This window comes from Anastrepha obliqua, chromosome 3, assembly GCF_027943255.1.
Source record: "Anastrepha obliqua isolate idAnaObli1 chromosome 3, idAnaObli1_1.0, whole genome shotgun sequence".
Taxonomy (NCBI): domain Eukaryota; kingdom Metazoa; phylum Arthropoda; class Insecta; order Diptera; family Tephritidae; genus Anastrepha; species Anastrepha obliqua.
The window spans coordinates 143,276,987-143,301,637 of record NC_072894.1 but is presented as its reverse complement, the minus strand read 5'-3'; the positions used below and the strand labels follow the sequence as shown (position 1 = coordinate 143,301,637).

The window sequence follows — 24,651 nt, the reverse complement described above, 5'->3', positions numbered from 1 at the left end:
TCCTGAGCTATCACTTGTAACTAAATAATCAATTGCATATACATAAATAAAACAGCAAAACTGTATATGGCAGATTAAAAAATCTATTTAGTTTTTATTTTTTGTTTTATAGAAATTACATTTTGTTTAAACATCTAAATCGTATTTTGTAAACTTAGTCTATTAAAATTTAAATTTGAACAAGCCTTTACTTGTGTTACCATATCAACTATGTATTCACTTACACGATCACGCCCCGTATCAACAATGCTGCTAACATTATATCAGGATATACCTTACAAATTTCACAAGGACAACAGCAAGTAAAATAAAAGTAAATATGAATTGCGCTTTACACTTCATGTCATTTCCTTCATATGTTATAAGTAAAAATCTTTTTGTTTATGTACTTGTACGACATCCACATAGCCGGCGCTGTACGTAAGAGGAAATATTATTTGAATGAAAGTAGAGGTGAGTATTCCCTTGTTTAGCCTACGATGCAAAGTAGCCCTAAAGCAATTTGATTGGTTGAAAGTCAGACTAAACCACGCTATGCTTCTTGTAAATTGCTGCTGATGATGGTTGGCATAAATAATTTGCACTACAAGGTATGATAGTCCGGAAGCCAGGGGTCATTTTGACCTCATCATTTCATGCCGACTGATTTTAATACTATATAGCGGTGGGAAGACCTTCAGCCGAAGCAAAAATGTATCATTGCGTTCATACATAAATATTCATTTAAATTCATACACTATAAATGCAGCTGACCATCATTTTTATATTTTCCTATGAGTGCAAAATTATGTAAAAAAATTCAATCGGCATAAAGTAGTTTTACTTTTTAATTTATTTTACAAGTTCGCCTGTTCTGCTGACATATTTTCCCCCCTCTACGACGCAGCTGACTATTTTTTTTTTGTTCTATTAAATATCAACAATACACAAAACAAATTTTAGCCGGTATTAAATGAGTTGTTAAAATTTTTTTTCGACACGTTTCGCAGCATCCCACGCACGTACCCACCGCTACTGGACCAGCTGACGGTTGGTTTCGTCATCAATTGGATAGCGCTGCCTTCAGTATTAAAATCAGTCGGTATGAAATAATGAGGTCAAAATGACCCCTGGCTCCCGCATTAAAAATTATGTCAAAAATTTCAATCGGCATAAAGTAGTTTTACTTTTCAATTTGTTTTTACAAGTTTACCTGTTCAGCTGACGTGTTTCCCCCCTCTACCGCGCAGCTGACTATTTTTTGAAGTGAAAACTTCTTTAAAATCGTTGGGAGTGACTTGAGACTCGATGAAACGAAAAAGCGACACTAAAAAGAGACATACATATAGATCTTATAGTATATAGCCTGCGAGAGAATGAGATACAGCGTTTCCTATTCTCCGTCTTCTCTCTGTGCGGTGCTTCGTAGCCTCCCCACTCTTGGCTACGAAGCGTTATATTATATCGCACCCTAAATACAAAAGGGTCACAACTCAAAATTTTCCACACTCGAGCTTGACTTGTTTACAGTAGCACAGAAAACAAACTATGTGACATATCACGCTGAAATTTGCCATGAAAGCTTATAACAGTCCTACCAAAAAACAAAAAATTTATTTTTGCCATATGTCATCCGCGGACCGTTTTATTGATAACGTCTCGTTCATATTTGAGCAGAAGGGACATTTTGAGTTGTGACCCTTTTGTATTTAGGGTGCGATATGTTGATATACGTATATGTGTGTGGCTGCGTACTGGTGAGCCACGCTAGTATAGTGAGTATTGTAGTATGTATACTACACTGCCTATTACTTGCTTTGGTGTTTAGTTCAAGCGTCATACGTACATATGTATGTTTGTATGTATGCTAGAATCACTGTCTGTTCAGCTCTTTAAAGTGGGAGAAATATGTGCATGCGAAACCAGATTGAGCAATGGAAAAACAGTTTTAATTGTGGCAATTTATATTTCACCGAATCAATCAATATATAGCATCACGGAATTCATTCACGAAAATTTAATAAAGTATACACCAGAAGTATCGCGGATACTTAGAAAAGATTACGATAAAGTTCCAATGATTTTAAGTGGCGATTTTAACGTAAATTTTGCATTGGACACAGCGGTTCCTTTAATTGACTTTCTCAATACAATATTCAATTTAAAAAAGTGTAACAATCGCACTGAATCGACAACACGATCAAAAACAACAATTGACGCGGTATTTCAAAGATATGTTGACAACATCGAAACCAAAGCATTTGTATCATATTTTAGCTATCATAAGCCACTCGTATCATTTGTTGAAATTGAAAACATTGAGGATGAATAATAATAAAATGAAGAAAATAAAATATGAACTTTATAGCAATATTATAATGAACCTATAATTATCCCGCTCCTAATGCTGCTTTCGTCTCATTCTCTCTCAGTTTGTTTTACGGAAGATTTCACTTCTATCGCGTCTAACCGTTAGACTGGTATTTTTTTTTTTATTCTACTAAATGTCAACAATACATGAAAAAAATTTCAGCCGGTATAAAATGAGTTGGTAGAAATTTTTTTTCGACACGTTTCGTACCCTCCCGCAATCACACCCACCGCGGGTGCGCCAGCTGACGTTCACTTTCGTTATTCATGAAAGCTATATCACAAGTATAGTCAAGACTTTACGATATAAAAACGCAGTCCAAAATCGACCCCTGGCTCCCGGACTATGACTAAAACACAAAATGCAGGTAGGTTAGGTTAGGTTATGGTGGTGGTCGGTCTGCACGACCAACTCACTTAGACCTTACAGGTCCGTTGTGATACCACTGTGCTATACGGGAAACTCAATTATCTTCCTTCGTGGAACAATTTTGAGGCTCTTATCAAACATAGTATTGATGCCAACCCCACGCCAGACAGTTCTGTAAGAGAATTAAAATAGTATTTACCTAGACAACCTGCTCTGATTTTAGCTAGGGCTGGACAATTGCAAAGGAAGTGCTCGCCTGTTTCTTCCTCTTTCTTATCTCTGCAACTTCTGCAAGATGCATGGGAGAAAACTCCTAATCTCGAGGAATGCCTACCAAATAGCCAGTGACCGGTTAAACAAGCCACGACGTTCGAGATATTGTCTCTTGAGAGACTAAGCAATTCCTTTGTTATTTTCTTGTTTATTTGCGGCCATAGTAGCCTAGCTGTTAGACACGTATCTTCAATTCTCCATGACCTATTGGCCTCTTGGATAATGTGGTTTTTTATTATTAGTTTTCTCGTAGCCATCGGTATACCAATGGTACTTTTATCACTGAGCAGTTGGAGAGCAGTACCTTTTCTGGCTAGCTCATCAGTTTTACAGTTTCTCTCAATATCTTTATGCTCCGGAACCCAAATAAGGCTGACCTTGAATAAGTCACTAATATCATTTAGAGCTGCCCGGCATTTCTGTGCAACCTTCGATCTTAGTAAAGCCGCATTCATTGATTTAATGGCCGCTTGGCTATCCGAGAATGTATTTATAGTCGTTTTTGTTACGGCGTGCGTATTTAGATATGTAGCCACTTCTGTTATAGCTAGTACCTCTGCCTGATAGACGCTGCAGTAGTCTGGTAGTCGAACGGATAGTTCCAGTCCTAATTCCTCCGAGAAAACCCCATAGCGAACCTTATCGTCTAGCTTGGAACCATCTGTATAAAAGTTTAATTCCCCCTTCTCCATGGCCTTGGTGTCTGCCACTCCCTTCTTGACGGTATACTCGTCTTGAATAGCCTTTCAAAGGTGAGTCTAGGGATAGAGTAGTCTATTTCTTGTTTGTGACTCTTCAGAGAGTGCAAAATAGATGCGTGGCCAAACCACCGGTCTTTCCATAGTGTCATACTTTTGAGTCTGAGCGCCGAGGTGGCGACCAGGTGTTTTTCTACCAGATTTAGGGCAAATAAATTGATTAGCACTTCCAGCGCTTTGTTTGGGGTAGTCCTTAAAGTGCCAGAGATGCATAAAAAAGCTGTTCTTTGGACCTTACTCATGATTTTAGCCGGTCTGGCACTCCTCAAGTAGCACTAAAGCGCCGCTTTGATACCATTATGAGACCTCCAATAGGCAGATATCTACAGCCAGTCAGAGATCTTAATCGTCTAGCTGCCAAACCCGGACATTTACAGAGAACAGTCTCCTTCTCTGAAAGGTCCCCACACCACTGCTTCTGCAATGGGGGTTAAATGGTAACCCTAGTTTTTCCGCGTGTGTGCCGATCGTTCAGTGACCGGTAAACACAGCAACGAGTTTGGAAATTGAATGGCAAGGAGTCCAAAGGACTTTCTGAGTCCTCCGTATATTGTACTGGGGCCAAAGGGCATATGGAGGAATGAAGCTCCATCTTTTCTGCGCTTTCCTGAGAAATAATTTGTGCAGTTAACCTTTAACAACAATCAGGGGGATACCGATGACCTGGTAGGAACCACAGAGGTACTTGTTTTCTGAAGCATCACAGGCAAGATATCGTCAGAACCAGAAGATTTTAAATGGGAAAACTATTTGTTGCCCACGTGATTCCATCAACTGACAGGATAGATTCCAGGGAAACATCGAGTAGCCCTAAATGTTGATTTTTTATTGAAAACCCTATTGAACAGAGACCAGTCGGTTCTTTTAAGGTTCCTGTGAGGAGATATGGTTTCCCGTGCGAAATTGATTTCGAAAAGGATCTACCTATGATTTCTCTGAGAAACCTTCCAAATATTAACTCTAATGGCAGGCGAATTAATCGAGAGAGTGATATCAAGAACCTCCTCCCAACCGTTTGATGTTTCCGATGCTGGAAATATAAACGTGGGAGTGTGGCCCTTATTCTACCATAAATAAAGAGATTACGGCTAATATTGAAATCAAAAAGAGACTCAACTCGATCATTTATCTCGGTATGTCTCGCATTGGCGTCGCAGGCGATGAGGATGGCCTCTTTATTAAATGAAGGTGAGTCCACCAAACACCCCACCTTCTCAAGAGGTGCTGCATTTTCGTGAGACATGTGTGCAGAAACCAAATAGTAGCAGCGGCCAGTAGATGCTTCTACACGCACCAATGTCAGGTCTGGCGAGCTGAAATAAGAAGTCAGAAAGGCATTAATAGTATTCCTAACGAGGATACAAGTCCTAGGCTTATCTTCCGACTGGACATAAAAAATATCATAGTCTCTACTCTGGAGGCGTACGATCTTAGACTGCCGAGCCCTGGGTTCTTGGATCAGGCAGATATTTATGTCTTCCTCCCTGAGGATGACACAGAGGTTATCGGTGGCTAATCTGACCTACCCTTAACATTACTTTGTTAAAGGATGCTCACCTAATCCTGTTTTATGGCCTTCTCAAGCTCCGAGGATTTCATAGAGCTCTTGGCTTCGGGTACCGCCTCCGTCGCAGGCGCCCGTAGTTCGTCGAGCTGATTAGCTATTTCTCTTATTCCGTCCAGGTCCAGGAGGAATATCTTAAGTTTAGCCGTCCTGAGTCCAAAACGGAGTTTGTGCTTCTTTTCCTCGAATACCTTCAGAGATTCTACAGAAATAAGCAGCAGTGCAGTGGAGCTGTTTTTCTGAGGTTCCTCCTACTTGTTCATAGACCAGTTGTCCAAATGAACCTCAGGGTTTTGAAGCTTGAGGGCGTGGGGAATCTTCGAACCCTCACCTTCGGTAGCCAAATGCCGGCTCTGGGTCTTCGAGGGAAGTCTCCGCAGCAGGGATGAGCTTAAGCGAGAGCCCCTCCGAGGCATTGCTGCAACGCATTTCTCCAGAAAACTCCTGGAGAACTCATCGGAGAACAACATCACACTTGGTCACCTTACAGCCAATACAGAAATAATCGTTTTGCCATTTGAGCTTAAGAAGCAAAAACACAATACATTGTTTTTGTACTATTACTATCACCTTGAATGGATTCGGGTTGCTTGGAAATGAATTACATTCCTGTTCGAGCATCGTCGGTCTCTCAAAGGCCATCCTGCGCATCTTATTATTTTGCTTGCATCTCTTTGTAAAGGTTCTTGTCGCCATCAACGTCACCCAAAAGATGGTGCCAGGAAGTTGAAATATTTAATCGAATGTACTCAATTTAAGAGACTTCGACGGGATGTAAATATCTTTTTTCGTAGCATAAAGTTTCTACATATAAAGATTACTAGTATGCCTGGATTGAATAACGTGAATTTAATGCGATCATTCATAACAGCAGCTGATATTGTCGAACATACTATTCGAAGTGTACCTAGGACTTATTTAAATAAGACTTTATAAATAGCTTGAAATTCTGACGGAAGGTTGTATGAGTGATAGAAAGTGGAGTTTATGTTACATTTGAAGGTGGTTTATAATTGTTATATATGTACAACCTGTGACTTATAGTTGAGCATTTAAAATAAGAAAGTGTAGCGGGGATACTCACTCAACCCCTACAAAAATATCTGTATTTCATGTAAGAATGTGCAAACAATCAAGAGTATTTTATATTCAGTATTAGAAAATATTTCACTCACGTGCTGGTTGATCTAATTGCTGACTAGTTAAAGAACCATGTGAATGTGGACGCTGATCCGTTATGGAGTTACCTCTAGAAGTTTCCGCTTTGTAAGCTCCACCCATATTCGGTGAAGGGGTTTGAGAACGCGGATCAGTGTTTGATCTACAATACAAATACTTATAAAGTGTGAAGTACGGTAATACATACTTATGAGTATTGAAAAAAAAAAAATTATGGTTAAGAATTACTGACTTTCACAAATTTTCAAATATAATTTAATATAAATAATGAAAATAAACCAAAGCGTAAGTAATGTAAGAGCCAGACATCAAAAAATGAGATCGCCAATAAGGTCAGCGGTATAATTTTCTTATTTTTCCTATTGATTATCCGCGCCACCTAATACTTTGTTAACACATAACTTCTGATGTTCATTGAAAATTATAACAAAAAGAAGAGGTTGGTTATGTGGGTTAGATGCACTTTTACCGTATTTGATACTCGGAAACCCCACGTTGTATAGAAGGAAGTAGATCTTGAGACTGCTTGCTGTAGGTTTTGAAGCAGCGTCACAGTTACAGTCAATGCAGAGCGCTACAAAAGCAAGTTAACCATTGGAATAATTGGATGTTGGCGAGTTTTGATTTCAGAAAGACTGTGCTAAGTGCAGGTTGCCCTTCAATAGAAACTTTATACATAAAAGTTTGAAAATCATGTGATCAGCCGTTGATCTTGGTTAGTCTTTCGGAGCTTCGATTAACCTTTTTTTGCGCTATCGCAAAAAATATTATCCTGACAATCCGGAAATCATACAAACACCCAGTACCAAGAGCTGAACAATTAACTCAATTTGTAACAAAAAACAACAGTTGTTGCTTGAATCTCAATTACTCTGGTATTATTCTCGTTCATTCACAATCAAGCACTTCGCATGTCAGGTGTTCGCATTTCCCTATTTTCAACCCTATTTTGAACAGCTATATATACCCGGGTCCCGAAAGCAATTGGGTTGTATAAAAATTAACTTCACCGAAGTTCCTGCTGTACCATTTAGCGACGTCTTTTATTAGACTAGCCGTCCATCTGCCGCGTGTTTCGTTTGTCTAACGATCTTGCCATAGCCTTATAGTTTCGATTTTTATTTCGCGCGCTGCAGATTTGCTTACTCCTTTTTTCATCCTCTCGTTCTTTAATGCCCAAAACTTTTATGGTGCTATCGTGGTAGCCATCACTATTTCCCCGTTTCCTTTGGGTTGATCCCCATATGTTTGCCGTCCGTCTATTGCGTGGGGATGCCATCTTGGCGGCTTTCTCTGCTGCATATTTTATTTGAGCCCAGGAAATTAGTCTTGGGTCCAGCCTTATGCCTGGGTACTTTATAACCTTTTTTGTGGCTACCGTTTTTGAGCAAGTTTGCATACTTACATCTAACGGGTTAGAAATATTAGCTCCGCTTTCTCGCTAATTTGAGGTCACGTGAATCTAGCCACGTTTGTGGATGTTCCATAAGTCGGGACCAAGAATTATCTTTGTGCCGCTCCGGGTGTGACGTTTGATAGACGAGCTTATGGTCGTGCAACTAAAATCTCCTCATGCGCTACAGGTATGCCGGAATTTTTTACCTTACCTCTACGACGGCTAATATGTCCGCCCATCATAAGCCGTTGAAAGCGTTCCTTATATCTAAGGTGGCTAGGGGGACTCTACTTCCCGATTGAATACTGTCCTGTAGCGCTGCTCCTACGCTGTTTATGAATATAAATATCAATGATGTTACAGCAGAAACGATTATTTCTTTCGGATCCGTAAATACAAACTTGGTTGTATCAAATTTATTTATTTGACATACATTTCATATTGTGACAGTTTTAATAACGGAGACCTTGAGTCATTTAAAAAAACAACAGTAATTGCCTAAAACGTAAAGCTTGAAGGATGTTCTACTTTGTTGTCTCATGATGTAACAGGTGGCAACACATTGCTGTAATGGAAATATAACATTGAGCAAATAGTTTTCGGAATATGTTCAGAAAATTTCCAAATTTAGTCCTCAAAAGTGATATTATCGTCTTAAAAGTACTTCACTTCAAAGAACACAACTGTAACGCACTTATGACGTCGTTTGATCTAGCTCTCGCAACATTTCTGGAACTCTATTTTCGGTATAGCCGTCTTCGAATTTTCCACTACGTACGGAATTCAGAGAGGAACGTAAGTTTTAATCTTGGTGAAAGACCAAAATGAAGAAAAAGTTTTTTCTAATAACGGTCGCCCCTCGGCAGGCAATGGCAAACCTGCGAGTGTATTTCTGCCATTAAAAAGCTTCTCATGAAAAATATCGGCCGTTCGGAGTCAGCTGGAAACTGTAGGTCACTCCATTTGTGTGTGCCAATCAAGATGCACACCACAAATAGGAGGAGGAGCTCGGCCAAACACCCAGAGAGGGTGTATGCGCCAATTATATATATATACATACACTTTTGGCTGATAAACCCGATCCCCGTCGTGATTTTTCCATGACTAAAAAGATCGCAGAGAGCCAAATAAGGTGAATTCGATGGCTGTTGGATGGTGTACGTTTCAGTCTTGTTAAAAAAATTCACGTATATTGATGGCATTGTGCGACGGTTCGTTATAATGGTGTAAAAATCACGAGTTGTTTTCCCATAAATCCTTTCTTTTTTGATGAATTGATTCATGTAAACGTCTCTTAACGCCCAAATAATAGTCCGTATTAACTGTCTGATCTTGCGGCAAAAATGTGTGTTGAACAGTACTACTGTTATCCATAAAAACCATGAGCACCGCTTTCTTTATTGACTGAAACCGACGCGGTTTTTTGGTCTTGGTTCATGCAGCAGTTGTTCGAAGATCTTTTTGATCAAGTATATTTGTTAACATAATGCCAGGTGAAATAGGTTACTATGGTTCTGAAACCATGTAAAAAATTTTAATATTCATTCATTCAGTTATGTAGGTAATTTAATTGTACCATGTCTCAAATACATCAAATAAAATGTGCACATCCAGATTTTATTCGGCCATCCGTAAACAACAATTTTGAATGACTCGCTGGAGGACTTCGGTCGGCATTTCGTGAATAACTCTAGTGATGTTGGCTTACAATGTCTCGAACAAAGCTAGTTTATCCACGAAGCATTTAGAATTTACATACCCCCACAAATAAAAGTCCAAAGGTATGATATTACACGATCTTGGTAGTCAATCCACTAGTCTGAGACGAGAGCTAAATTGCTCATCGAAACGACGACGCAGTAAATCCATTGTTGCACGGGATGTATGGCAAGTAGCGGCGTCATGTTGGAACTAAATGTTGTGGAGGTCACGGGCTTCAATTTCGGGCAAAAAGTCGTTTATCATGGCGCATTATCAATTTTCGCAGTTTTAATTTGTAAGCGTTGTTGAGGCGTATGTCTTTCCATGATTGACACTTCGTCAATGAATACTGAAAAAATTATTTATCTAGTTTGACAGTAGTCACTCGTGATCTGTAAAAAAAAAAATATTCGAAAAAGTACTTCCAATCTGATCACCCTTTACAATGGTTGAAATTCGATCAAATATACCAGACCAGTTCAAAATATGTCGACGATAATGTGCCGGCCCCTCTAGGAAAGCATGCATCTGTGTTTCAAGCGGAGGTGTATGCTGTTAAAATGGCGATGAACTTCGCTGTGGAAAACAGATGGAGAGGCCGATCTACATATATGTGTCTGCAGCGATAGCCAAGCTGCGCTCATGGCCTTAGACAGCCCCGAACCACTTCAAGGGTAATCGAGTCCTGTAAATCCAGGCGGTACTAAATATGTCGGTGGACATAATAGCCTGATGCTAACATGGGTCCCGGGACACATGGGTATCGCGGGTAACGAGATCTCTGACTCTTTAGCCAGAATGGGCTCTGAGGCCAACTTTTTTGGCCCATAGCCCGTTCTGTCCCTCCCTTCTGCAGCCATCAGAGCCACGGTTAGCAAAAGGGTTACTCTAACCCACAAGGGACCTTGGCAAGCTGAGAGAGGCAAAATGGACAAAATGATGTTACCTGTCATGTTCGACCGACTGCCGCAGTTCCTCTTGTCACTAAACAGAGGGCAATTTTTGCAAAAAACATAGCATTTCATCAAGATAATAAAGATACGAAGCGATTAATACTCAAGTTTAAGAGGACCCCCCGGTAGTTCAGAAATTTCAAAAAATCGATTTTTTGTTTTTTCGATATTTCGAGAGTATAGTATCTTAAGAATATGCTGTGCGATTTTCATGCGGAAAATATTATAGCTTTTACAGCCCATCATTTTTGGATGTAAAAGAAGTTAAATAAAAAGCCTAAAAAATTTAAATATCGTTTTTCATTTTTTTTACTGTAAGAAAAAATTCCTGAAAATTCCCTAAATTTTTGAGCTCTAGACCATTAAGGACCCTTTAATTGGAAAATGTGATTAATGTTTATTATATGATAATAACTTGTTTGGGCTAACCACTTTTTTTAATTATTTTCAAAAGTACGGTAAATTAAACTATTGTCTTAAAAAATATTAAAGTTCATTAAATAATGTAAAAAAATATTTTTAAAATGTTCTGGTTAAACCCTTTTTTTTTTGTATGAAGAGCAGAAATACACTCGGAAGTTTGCCATTGCCTGCCGAGGGACGACCGCTACTAGAAAAAAATGTCTCTTCATTTGGGCGTTTCACGGATATTTTATTTATTAAGTCAATGAATATAATAGATTCTTATAGGCTAAGTGGATATATTTTAATCAGATTCATCGGATTATATTGTACACACATTAATCGAAAAATTATCTTTTTCTAACGAAGCAAAAATTATGGAAAATATTAAACTGAGTTTTCTGTAGCATTTTTAGAAAGAAACCAGTCCAAAAGCCTCACCCTTTAAAATAATATGTACAGACATTAGTAATACATACATAAAGGGTCCACAGAACAATGCACTGTTTGTGGATTCTCTTTGGAACGAGCTTACAGTCATTTTAATGAGGTTCACCAGGCAAAGAAAGTTGGTGAATTTGCATTTTGAGTGGATTGTGTGTGGTCACCATGGGTTCTATGTACCAGATTGAAAAATTGAAGGAAGGTAACTTTGACTCCTGGAGCATTCAAATGCGCACCGTGTTGGTGCATGCAGAGATATGGAGGGTGATGGACGTAGACCGACCAGTAGAGCAGAAGCGGCGAGCTGGAATGCACTCGATGAAAAAGCATTGGCAATGATCACATTGAGCGTGAAGCCATCGCAGTTATGCTACTTGAAGAACTGTACGACAGCGGTGAGCGCATGGAAACAGCTTAAGGATGTGCATTAACCCAGTGGGCCAGTAAGGAAGGTGTGCCTTTAAAAGCAGTTGCTTGGTTTGCTGATGATGGATGATGACGCTATGTGCAGCTACATCAATAGGTTTTGCTCAGCGGTGGATAAGCTCTCGGAGCTAGACATTAAACTCAGCGAGGAGCTAGCAGTCATAATGTTGCTCTCAAGCTCACTTAAGCAGTATGAGAATTTTGTAATAGCCATGGAAACATGCGACAGTTTGTCTTCCCTAGAAGTGTTAAAAATAAAATTATTGGAAGAAGGTGAGCGCAGGGGCACTGAATCTAAGGCGGTAAATTGGAGCGAGCAACAGGCATTCCATGCAATTACAAAGGCGTTACGGAAATAGGAGCGGTTAAAAGAAAGATATCGAATGGTACAGGTGCGGGCAGCGCGGTTATTATAGAAATCAGTGCAAAAATAAAATCAAAGTAGGATCAACAGAAACATCGATTATTTACAGTTTTAGCACCGGCAGATGTAAGTAAATTAGAAGGTTCGAGTTTTTGCCTAGACAGCGGGGCGATAGCGCACATGAGTTGCGTGCCTAGTAGGCAGAGGCGACGTTATTCTTCAAATTAATTCTGTGAACTCAAGTTAGAGACCGTTTTGCATGTACCGCAAATTAAGGAGAATTTCGTGTCGGTTAGTCGAGCCGTCGACCATGAATTTACAGTTAACTTCACAAACAAGTGCGTGGTTGTAAGTCAGCAAGGTCAGCCAATTTTGAGGGCTGTGAAGAAAAACAAACTTTTTGTAATTGAAAGTAACGGTTATGTATGATTTAGCGCTGTTTAGGCCACACCCTAAAGTTTCGTAAATGTTTAGCCACCCTAATGGTGACTGCGCCTACCGTTCCGACTTTTGCAAACCACCGTTTCCAGTCGCTGCAACGTGAAGGTCGTTAACCTTGACATTTCCCCGCCGAACAGTTAAAACGTTTACCGTGTTAAACGCTGTTCGGCGAGGCTACTTTCGCCTCAATTTTCAATTTAACTTTCACTGCGATTTTTACAAAGCAAGGATCAGGACGTGTCAGCCAAAGGTAAATAAAATTACATATAATATATATATTTTATACTAATAATTAATAAATAACACCGAGTTATTTTATATTGTACGATTTGCATTTATATCGACATACAATACATACCAAAAATAATAAAAAAACTGATAATAACCGGAAACTGACACGCGTTTCTTCTTTTCTATTTCTCCAAAATATATCATCGGAGCGACCGTGGAGGTCCCACATTTTTTAAACCTATTATCTGCGTCGTCCTCCGATGAAAACCAGCGCGGTACAGTGCAGTGCAGCAATGTGGCATTTTCGAAATGACCATTTTTATTATGGCAGCCTCATGAAGCTCACCAAAAACATAGTGAACAGTAACCGCGCGACACACCCTTTAGTTCTCTCTTGATATTATTATTATTATTATTATTATGTATTCGAGCAATATGATATATAACACTAACTAATAGAGCACACTAGCTACTTAGGCTTACGGTTCTTCTCTTGATATATTATATTTGTGTGTACCTATGTACTTATGTGCATTGCAAACATCACGCCACCTTATATTCGAATAGAAAGTTATATGTACTACTGTGGGCAAAAAGTAAGGGAAATTTATTTGTCAAACTTCGCGGGATTAAAATTTCGCTCTAGTTATTTTTTTCATGAGTTGGCAGCACTGTTAATAATACCTGGGCCAACTTTCATGTGAATATCATTATCAGTAATATATTTACGCTTCTGTTTACCAAACGACCAAGCGTGCATTTTTCGATTTTTACAATGTCTGATTTGTTTGAGCAGAGAAGTGCCATCAAATTTTGTTTGCGGAATGAAATTTCGGCTGCGGAAACGTTTAGCATGTTGCAGAAGACATTTGGTGATTCGATCATGTCGCAAAATGTTTATAAGTGATACAAAGACTTCAAAGAGGGTCGAGAACGTGTTGATGACTTGGAGCGCTCCGGACAACCATCGACGTCAACAGATGACCAACACGTCAATAAAGTGAAGGAGTTAGTGCTCAAAAATCGTCGGTTGACTGTTAAAGACCTTACTGATATGATCGGAATATCAGAAGGATCTGTGAAAACAATTTTGAAAGACCATTTGGGCCTACGAAAAGTCAAATCTCATTTGGTACCGAAAACTCTCAATTTCTTGGAAGAAAGTCGTCGCGTTGATGTATGTGAAACAATGCTTTCAGACTATCAGGACAAGCTCAAATGCATCATTACGGAAGATGAGACTTGGATTTATGCTTACGACCCTGAAACAACCGACCCATCAAGCGAATATCGTGCTAAAGGCGAGGCCAGACCGAAAAGAGCACGTCAAAGTCGTTCAAAAATAAAGGTCATGATGACAGTTTTTTTCGATTTTCGTGGTGTGGTGCACCACACCTGGCCAAACTGTTAATAAGGAATATTATTTGAGCGTTATGCGTCGTTTACGTGAAGCAATTCGTCTAAAACGACCAGAATTATGGGCCAACAACTCTTTGTTTTTGCATCACGATAATGCACCGTCTCACACTGCACTCGTTCTTCGTGACCATTTCGCCAAAAATTCCACGCATATCGTTCCGCAACAACCGTATTCGCCTGATTTGGCTCCGTGTGACTTCTGGCTACTCCCAAAACTCAAGAGACCACTCCGGGGAACGCGTTTCGAGTCGATTGAGGAGATAAAAGCTGAATCGAAGAAGGTGCTGATGGCTATACCGGAAATGGACTATTTGGCATGTTTCGGGGATTGGAAAAATCGTTGGCATAAGTGTATTTCATCGAGAGGGGATTATTTTGAGGGGGATGAAATTGATTTACAAGAATAAATAAAGATTTTTCATTTTACAACCAAATTCACCTTACTTTTTGCCCACAGTAGTATGTATGCTTTGAGGATAGCGGGAGTCAGTCGGAATTGTACAGCATAAGTGCGCAGAACATATGCATATTCAATAAATTGTCTTGCAGAGATTCTAACCGGTTGTTTTTTTATGCAGTTTACTTTATTATCAAAAGCTGCAATTTCCGCAACATATTTTTGGTCCTTCGAGCCGGATCAGACGCGATATAATAAATTTAAGATTTTTTACGGGTTTACGTAGTATATGTTCTGCAAAACGCACGCTGTTCGGGTTAAACTGCAGTAAATCAACATGCAAAAACTGAGGTCCAAACGTCCATTGCTGAAGGGACCTGTTACACGCATTTGCACGTTTCTGAATAGCAATGGCGTCGATCAACCCATTGAAGATTGGGAGTGTCGCTTGGAACGTCTGGAGGAGACTTGGGTTGAATACAAGGACATTGTTCGGGTAATGTTCGAGAAGAGCGACGGTGAGGAAGGGATGCATGTTGAGATCGGCGCAGACTGGAAAGAATTTGAAGAGCGAATGCTCTGCATAAAAAGCAAACTACGGTTACACATAGCTGAAAACTCTCGAGTGACGGCAGCTACATTTGAATCAACTCGTCAAGATGCTGCAGTTACGAGTATTTTATCATCACAAACTGACATCCTACAAAATTTGGCAAGACAAGTGTCTAGTCCTAACATAAGTTTTTTGCCAAAGCTAAAAAGAAAAGCATTTGGTGTTGAACTTACGGAATGGAAAGCATTCCATGACTCTTTTGTCAGCGCAGTTCACAATAACACAGTGTACACTGCTTGCCAGAAGTTCCAGCTGTTAAAGAGTTATTTGGCTGAAGCAGCATATGAACTAGTTGTGCCTATTCCTGAAACAAACGAAAATTGCTCAGAGGCTTGGAGTAAGCTATGTTCTCGATACAACAAATTAGGTGTTATTGCTAACACGCATATTACTAAATTTATAAATTTGGCAACAACTACTAGTCAATCGTCGATTACTTTGCGCAAGATATACCATGGCGCAGAAGAGGTTTTGCGTGGATTACGCGCCTTAGGAGAAGAGGCAGAGAAACGCCATATCTGGCTTATATATCTTTTATTATCCAAGCTTGATTCAGCTACCACTAGAGAGTGGACTAAATTACATAAGTCTAATATTGATTTTCCTAGCATTAATGAGTTCCTTAGTTTTCTAGATACCACATGTCTCGCCTTGGAGTCTGCTGTACTGACAACAACATCACCAACGCATAGTCTCAGTGAAGGCTCATCAAACAACAGTAACCAAGTCAATGCTTTGTGTGAAGTGCAATGATACTCACGAGTTACCTCAGTGCAGCGTATTTTCTAGATTGGATGTTAAGGAACGACGGGACTTTGTAGCCAGTAAACGCATTTGCTTCAACTGCTTGAGAGTGGTACACATATCCGCCAATTGTCGCTCTAAATTTTCTTGCCGCATCATAGTTTCCTTCATCAAAACACCACTGAGGCAATACATGGGTTAAACAACATAGCTACAGGTGTTTCCCATGGCTGGGTCTCCCTTCATATAAACTCCATGGTGGATGGTGAATCATTCAATGTCGAAGCTCTGGTTATGCCAACAATTTCTTCATCCGTCCCGGTGCAACGTCTTGATAAAGCACAATACTCATCATTTCTATCACTTGATCTGGCTGATCCGACATTTTATATTCCTTCGCCCATTGACATTCTTTTAGGGAGCGAAAAATTCTTTAAAATTTTGAAGGCTGAGAAGATCAACAACAAAAGCCCAAATTTGAAAGCATTTTCGACAACGCTTTGGTGGATTGTGGGCGGATACCTTACTTGCCGCGTAAATAAAAGAAGCGTAGGCGTGTTCCTCAAAACTTTCGATATCGATAAGACACTGTCACAGTTTTGGCAAACAGAGGAAATTCAATGTACACTACCGTACACGGAAGAAGAGGACAAAGCAGATAAGTCATTTTTAAATACACATACGAGGGCTGATGATGGTAAATTCATTGTTGAGCTACCATTCAAATCAAAATTGAACCACTTTGGCATGTCCGCCGAACTCGCACTAAAGCGACTAAATGCAACAGAGGGAAGATTTGCAGGTAATTCCAAATTGAAAGAACAATATACAAACTTCATGGCAGAATATCTTGCATTGCAACATATGGAGCGAGTGCCGGAAGCCGAAATCAAAAAGCCATCGACCAAATGTTGCTACTTGCCACATCACCCTGTGATCAAAGCCGATAGTACAACAACAGGGCTTCGCGTAGTGTTTGATGGGTCTGCAAGCATGGATAATCATTCGTCTTTTAACTGCGTTCCAACAGTCATGTGATGCACACATGCTATTGATTAAGCTGTCTGGGCTCAGCTGTTCGCCCAAGACTAACTCAAGTGTTCGGCGTTCTTCGTTGGAACGATTGCAGTAGAAGAACACATGCTTCGCGCTTTCTATTGCATTGTTGCAGCTTGGACAGAACGAAGTGTCCTCAATGGAGGTACTCCAAGAAACATCGGTGACCGCTCAATATTTGGGTTAAATAGTAGTCTACGTCACCGTGCCTTCTGGTCATCCATTGGCTAATTTTGGTGATAAGTCTATAGGTCCAACGTCCGTTAACAGACGAGACCCATCTGCTTTGCCATTTTTCTAATGAATGCAGACGTTCTGCAGCTTTCGCTTCAGTTGTCGGCTTTATTCCTTGTCTGTCATAAAGTTGTCCCATTTCGGGTATAAGTATATCTATTGGGAGCTTTCCAGCGATGGCACAAACCACATTGTCTGATACGGTCCTGTATGCGCACGCGACTCTTAGTGCATTTCGCCGGTGCACTTGAGTTACTGGTCTAACATTCGATGGCTTAGCTCGTGCCCATATAGGAGCAGCATATAAGATGACTGAATCCACCACACCTGCCCGGAGGTGCCTTCTGGCGCCTTGCGGTCCGCCTATGTTTGGAAGAATTCTTGTAAGAGCACCATTGACTGCCGCTGCTTTGGAACCCACAGTTGCTAAATGTTGCTTAAAGCAGAACCGTGCATCGATCATTACGCCTAAATACTTTATTGCCTCTTGCGACAGTATTTCATGGTCATTTATTCGCAATTTCATGCACTCTTTTTTTCGCGCAGTTACGAGGACCGCTTCTGTTTTTTGTGCGGCCAACTTCAGCCCCGCTACAGAAAGCCATAGTTGGACCCTAGCTGCTGCACCATTACATTTCTCCTGCAGGTGGTCTAGCTTCTGTCCGTGACCACGAGAGCGATGTCACCGGCATAGCCTAAAAGTGTTGCTTTATTCGGCAATTTTAACCTAAGTACTCCATTCCACAGTGAGGGTCCAAGGATTGATCCCTGAGGGACGCCACCAGTGACTTTATATGTTTTTAGACCGTCATCTATCCCTAAAGTAGCTTCGTAGTATGCGTATTAGATATCCATTTTTGACGTCTAGCGTGATAATTAATTGCCCAGAACTTCGTGTAATTGCACACATCCGTGTGTGTCCTCCGCTAATGGCGTCGCGTGCTATATGTGTCACCGTCATACATAGTCGCGAAGATTTCTGGCGTCGCCTGCACTGCTGCCTTAAAGGCGATTTTAGGTACGCCGTCTAGGCCTCGTGCTTTGCTGTCTTTTATACGCCTTAACGTGCTTAATGGCTAGCTTTGACTTCCAGACCAGATATTTATCATTCAGTTGTAAAGTTGGCACAGAGGAACAAGAACCCACATAGGGAACATGTCGCAGGTGTGAAGCTTGTAATGCCTTCAATAGATCTGAAGCTGAATTATCGCGCATATGCGCAGGCTCTTGAAGGATTCGTAGATGCGGACTGAGGCGGTGATATAAGCAATCGCAGATCATACACCGGATGTGTGTTTTTTCTGGCCTGTGGACCATTTTCGTGGAAGTCCGAGAAACAGGGATCCGTGGCCTTGAGTACATGGCATTGTCGTCAGCTGCGAAGAAAGTGTTGTATTTGAGACGCTTAATGATTGAGATTGGCTGTGGTAAAGCTAATACACCAATTGTTCTATATGGTGACAATCTCAGTGCCCAAAGCTTAGCTAAAAATCCAGTATACCATGCTAGATCAAAGCACATCGACATCAGAAAACACTTCGTCCGAGAGATTGTTCAGAATGGGGATATGTAATTAAATACATTTCAACTGAGAACATCAGTACATCAGTTACTAACTAAAAATTTGTCGAAAACAAAGCACTCTAACTTTGTAAAATTATTAAAATTAGGGTGCTGAAAATAAATCCGATTCCAATGCGACGTAGTAAAGAGAGTATACAATTCATATTGTCTTAACTTTGACAGTCATTTTTCTATTTTCAAAATCTGAAGTCAGTTACTTAAATAAAGCGATTTGAACAATTGCCACCAAACTGCACAAAATACAGAAACAAAAGAGCCTCAATGAAAAATTTAAGAACTTCTAGAAGAAGAAATGAAATGAAAGAAATGGATGATGGGCGAGGTGATACATCTGTAACAAGGTGAGGTCTAACGTGCCATTGAGAAAGAAATGTCTCTTGTACATAATGAAAAACTACTTCATTGATGACATATATCGTGAGTTACGATAAGGCCAAATTTATTAAACATACTTACCTTTGTTTTATCATTATGCATTCAGCTTCATGTGGAAAGCCAACAGGTGATTTGCAAACAAAGCAACATGTTAAAGATGAAAAGGCGTCATAACTAGCGGCACAAAATTGATGCTGAATATTAATCATTGCTTGGGCATTCTCCATAATTATAAGTTCATTATGATCTCTTATACGTTTCTGTTCCATTTCACATATCGACGGCTCACATGCTGATGGTATTGCAACGAAGTCTTGCAAAATTGCCACAATATGCGCTTTTACAGTGCTTGTGGCAACTGCGGTTGCTCTAGATTCAAAATAAGAGAATAATGTCTTTGAACCAGGGCTTAACATTAACTTTAATTGTACTTATATGTATCATTAAACAGAACAAAGTTACGTTTTTAGTTTTTTATATCAATAATATGAACGTTTGGGCTTAGCACAATTATCAAAAAAAAAAAAGAAAAAAACGAACAACAAATCTCCTTTTGTTAATCATCAACAAAAATCATCAACGAAAATTTGGTTTGTTGATTATCAAAACAAAGTTCGCTTCTCTGCTAATTAACAAATATTTAAAACAATTGTTTGTACAATGGGTCGCTTTTGAGTTGAAGAATTTCATCTGCCAAGATGTTTAGGGGTATCTTTCTAGCTATTACGCAGATTGTAACATCAGACACCGTTCTATACGCGCAAGCTATACGCAGCGTGCCTTGCCTGTATATCTGGGTGACTTTCCGTAGATAAGACTTTTTGGTCCCCGCCCAGATAGATGCTGCATACAGAATTATAGAGTCAGCAACCAATAATAGTAGTCGTCTGCGATTTCCCTGGGGCCCTCCTATATTAGGGAGAAGTCGCGTTAGGGCACCGTTGACAGAAGCCGCCTTGGAATATACCTACATTTATTAAATGCTACCTTAAACAAAGTCTTGTGTCGATCCAGACCCCAAGCTATTTGATCGCCTTTTTCGAGACTATACGGTGTGTACCTATGTTCAGCTCAAAGGACTTTCGCCCTCCAGCACTTATTAGAACTGCCTCGGTTTTGTGACCGGCTAAATCTAACTTAGCCTCGTTAAGCCATCGTTGCACTCTCGCTGCAGCATCGTTGCACTTTTTCTTTTCTTGGTCAAGTTTCCTATCAACTACCACCAGGGCAATATCATCGGTGTATCCCACATTTCGGCGTTTGACGGGAGCTTCACCTTCACGACTGCATCGTACATGATGTTCCACAAAGTTGGTCCCAGCACTGATCCTTATAGCACACCACCGGAGACCTTGAACGTTTTTTGTCCATTTTCAATTTCATATCGCAGAATGCGATCACTTAGATAACTGCTGATAATGCGGACAAGGTAGGCTGGTACATTGAAACCTTTAAGGGCCCGGATGATGCTAAGCCAGTTTGCCGAGTTAAAAGCATTTCTAACATCTAGGGTGATCACAGCGCAGAACTTTCTTGCCGATGTTCCCGCACTTATAGCCCTGTAAGCTATTTTCTCCACCGTTCTTATTGCATCCACCGTAGATCTAGTTTTCCGGAAGCCGAATTGGTTGTTCTGAGAGACCTGTCGAGCCTTCCAGATGCTCCTGAAGTCGTTCGCAGTTAATGGGTTCCAGTACCTTTCCTACTCTGTCCAGCAGACATAGGGGTCTGTATGACAGAGGTAGATCGGGTTGTTTACCCGGTTTAAGCAGGTCCTTGATTGTATTATTGGCACACAACTTATGGCCATTTAGAACTGTTTTTGAAAAAGGCATTGAATCCACAAATCTATAGTTTTAACAACTGCTACGCATGTGCAAACAACTTGCCAAATTGACGACAACCAGCACAATTTACAAAAGTTTGCTATCAGGTCAAATAATATATAGTTTTTCAATGTTTTTTATAATTATGTGGATTTAATTTAAGCCCTAGGGGTCCTGACGTTAAGAAATTAATTAAAAGCAAAGAGTTTGACACACTACTAACCGATAACGAACTTATACTAGAAATCCGTCAAGGTCGGTATAGAGAATTGTTTGAGTATGTATCGTTTGGAAGAACGAATTAATGTGATAGTATTTTCCCAGCATTGGAAAAGTCAACATGCCATTAGAAATATATTTTCTTGCGTCACCGTTAGGATCATCTTGGCTTTAAATTCCCTCAGAGTCAGAAGAACATGGGGAGAGATTTCACCAGATTGCCACGTTTTTAAAGCATTAGTATTCCGAGAAAAATCCTCTATGTTGGAATTGTCGAAAATAATGATGAGCAATAACCTTAATAAAAAAAATCAACCCTTCTAAGATTTATTGGAACAAAACTTTGCTAAAGCAAAACTAACGATAAAACCAACCACCTGATTTCCCTTGGAAGCAAAATTTTCAAAAAACAAAAAAAAAAAAAAAATGTGAAGGCGAGCAGAAAACGTGAAAAACTAGTGATGCAGTTAAATTTCACATACTCGAAATCGGACGAAACCGTCTTTTCCGGACAAGTGTTTCTTTGTGACTATAACAGTGTAATTATGGAAACGAAATGGTTCAAAACTTTTGTACTTGACGATCAGTAAAACAAAATTAATTTTAAATAATTATTTCATATATTTATTGAAACAATTGTTTTTTAGCTTATTTCGTTATGTAGAACTGGTTGACCTATATTAAATAATGATTAATAATAATAACGCCAGTTCTCGACAGGTGTTTACTCAGAGTAGACGTGTTTCGCCCATTCTAAGTTTCTCTGTGTTGACTATTTCTCAGTTTATTTGCTTAACGTTCGAGTACTTGCTTTCAAAGCTTTAATTTACTATTTTATCAATTACCTTTTTCTTTATAAGTGCTTAAAAACAAGTGTGCTTTTGGAAAATTTACCAACGATGGCCCCGGGCCACCAAATCTCGGGGACAACAGATTTGCATTGTTTGCTCCTGCCCCACAAACGAAACGGAAAAAAACCTTCTTATTCACCATTGAATTTTCCAGCTTTGCCGGTTCAATCAATACCAACAAACCTCTATCAAAGTACTCATGTTTTGCGGTGCATGAAGCATTAGAGTCTATTAGTAAAGAAATAATTTCGATTACAGAACTTCGTACAGGTAACCTCTTGCTATTAGTGAAGAATCCGCAAATCGCGCAATAATTTATATCCGCTGAGCAACTAAACGGTGTATGTGAAATTGAAGCCAAATTCAACGACAACTTAAACAGTGTTAAAGGTACAATTTATGCCCCCTGCTTATTGATGTTGACGAAAAAGAAATCATAGAGAATATGAGTAAACAAGGTGTTGTAGCTGTATACAAGTTTAGTAGAACGGTTGACAGTGTTTCGCACCATACTGGTGTTATTTTGCTCACTTTTAACGTTTATGAATTACCTGAAAAAGTAGAAGTATCGTGGAGAAGTGGTAAAGTCAAACCTTACTATCCTAACCCCATGAGGTGTAAGACGTGTCAAAAGTTAAGTCACACCACTAAGCGATGCAATGGTACTCCGGCATGTGTTACTTGTAGTCTTCCTCCTCACACTTCCTCCTGCACACTTCCTCCTGCACACTTCCTCCTGCACACGCACGTTTTGCACGAATTGCTCAGGCAACCACGCCTCATCAGCCAACACATGTCCCAAATATTTGCAATCGAAAGAATTACTTAAAATAAAATGCAAAAACAAATGCGCAATGCGTGAAGCAATTAAACTTTACCAAGCACAAATAATACCAACACTCGATACATCTTTCGCCACGAGAGTAAGAGAAACTCAAATACAAAAAAATAATAATGAAGAAAAACCAACATCAAGCACTATTATTTCACCTCTCTCTATTCTACAAAATAAATCAAAAAATGACTCTCCATCCAACATTCCATTCAATAATTCTTCCAACATTGACCAACAAAATATACCTCAAACCAACATCTCAAATAACAACAACACCCCACAAATTATCAATACACACGAATCACAATCCACAAATATATAATATTAGCTAATGAACTCACTATATCACCAACTCTTCACTCTTTTTTATAATCCTTTTTCAACCTTGAATCTACTCTCGCAAGTATCATAGGACAAACGAATATAGACCAAAATCAACCAATTACTCAATTACTCACAACAACTTCAACTGACTCTCATGCTATCAATGACGGTCTAACGCATATTTTAACACAGTACAATACTGAAGATCAGTACATGGCAGTTGACGATTGTCAATAGACATGCATGTAACATATCCCCCCTCATTACGTTTTGCGATAACTCTATACAAATAAAATGTTTAAGATAATACAATGGAACATGCACGATTTTTACAATAACTTCACTGAGCTGGAGACTTTGATAAAAGAACAATCGCCTGACGTTATATCTATTCAAGAAACCCATCTAGCTGCTGGAAAGTCAGCTGCGGTACCTACTCAATACAAAGGTTTTTTCTTTAACCTACCACAAACCAATTCGAACAAACAAGGCATCGCGGTTTTAGTAAAGAAGTCCATTCCCCACAGAGAACTGCACATTCAGTCCAACATCGTAACAATTGCAATAGAAATTACACTAAGTTTCAAATTCACTATTGTCTCTATATACATACCACCACTACAAAATATATCATGCAACGAATTCAGGCAATTCATAAGCTCAGTCTCAACCCCGGTTATAATCGCTGGAGATTTTAATGCTTGGAGCCCTCTTTGGGGATCCGAAAACACAAACACCAGAAACGTTATTATAGAGGACCTAATTCTCTCAGAGAATATTACCATACTAAACGACAATAGCCCAACACACTTTTCTACACATAAAACTTTCACAACCGTTCACTTAACAATCTGTTCATCCAACATTGCACCAAAACTTACAACCATCACCCTATCTGATCTGCATGGCAGCGATCACTATCCCATCGTCACTGAGCTCCGCACTCAATCGGCATACAAAGTACCTCCCAAACCTAAGTTTATAACAAACAAAGCTGACTGGGAAATGTTTCAGCAAGTGACATCTAATCTTTGCTCTTACTACCCATATTCTGACAACATAAATAAAGAAGCTGCGGTGATAACTAAAATAATTCGGACTTCTGCACATTTTCCCATACCACAATCTACGAACAAAATCATTTCAAAATCGGTACCCTACTGGTCAGCCGAACTATCTCAGCTGAGAAAAGAGAAACAACTTTACTGGTCTGAATATAAACGTTCTAGAACATACACCAATTTGATTCGCTATAAGAAAGCAAATGCAATTTTTCGCAAAAAGTGCAAACGAGTTAAAAGAGACTGTCTGAAAAAATTCTCG

The 24,651-nt window shown here is 39.6% G+C and overlaps 1 protein-coding gene across 2 annotated transcripts in view; it reads right to left on the bottom strand.

The window, feature by feature from the left end:
* The window catches only part of LOC129241075 (uncharacterized), a 61,917-nt gene that overhangs the window by 13,113 nt on the left and 24,153 nt on the right, over positions 1 to 24,651 (bottom strand). The window contains exons 3-4 of one of the 2 annotated variants that reach the window (XM_054877227.1): positions 19,355 to 19,642; positions 6,490 to 6,635 (exon numbers count right to left, since the gene is read on the bottom strand). In XM_054877227.1, the coding sequence (XP_054733202.1) occupies positions 6,490 to 6,635; positions 19,355 to 19,642 (434 nt within the window). The remainder of the gene's footprint in view (positions 1 to 6,489; positions 6,636 to 19,354; positions 19,643 to 24,651) is intronic. The other variant, XM_054877228.1, reaches the window with a different exon arrangement.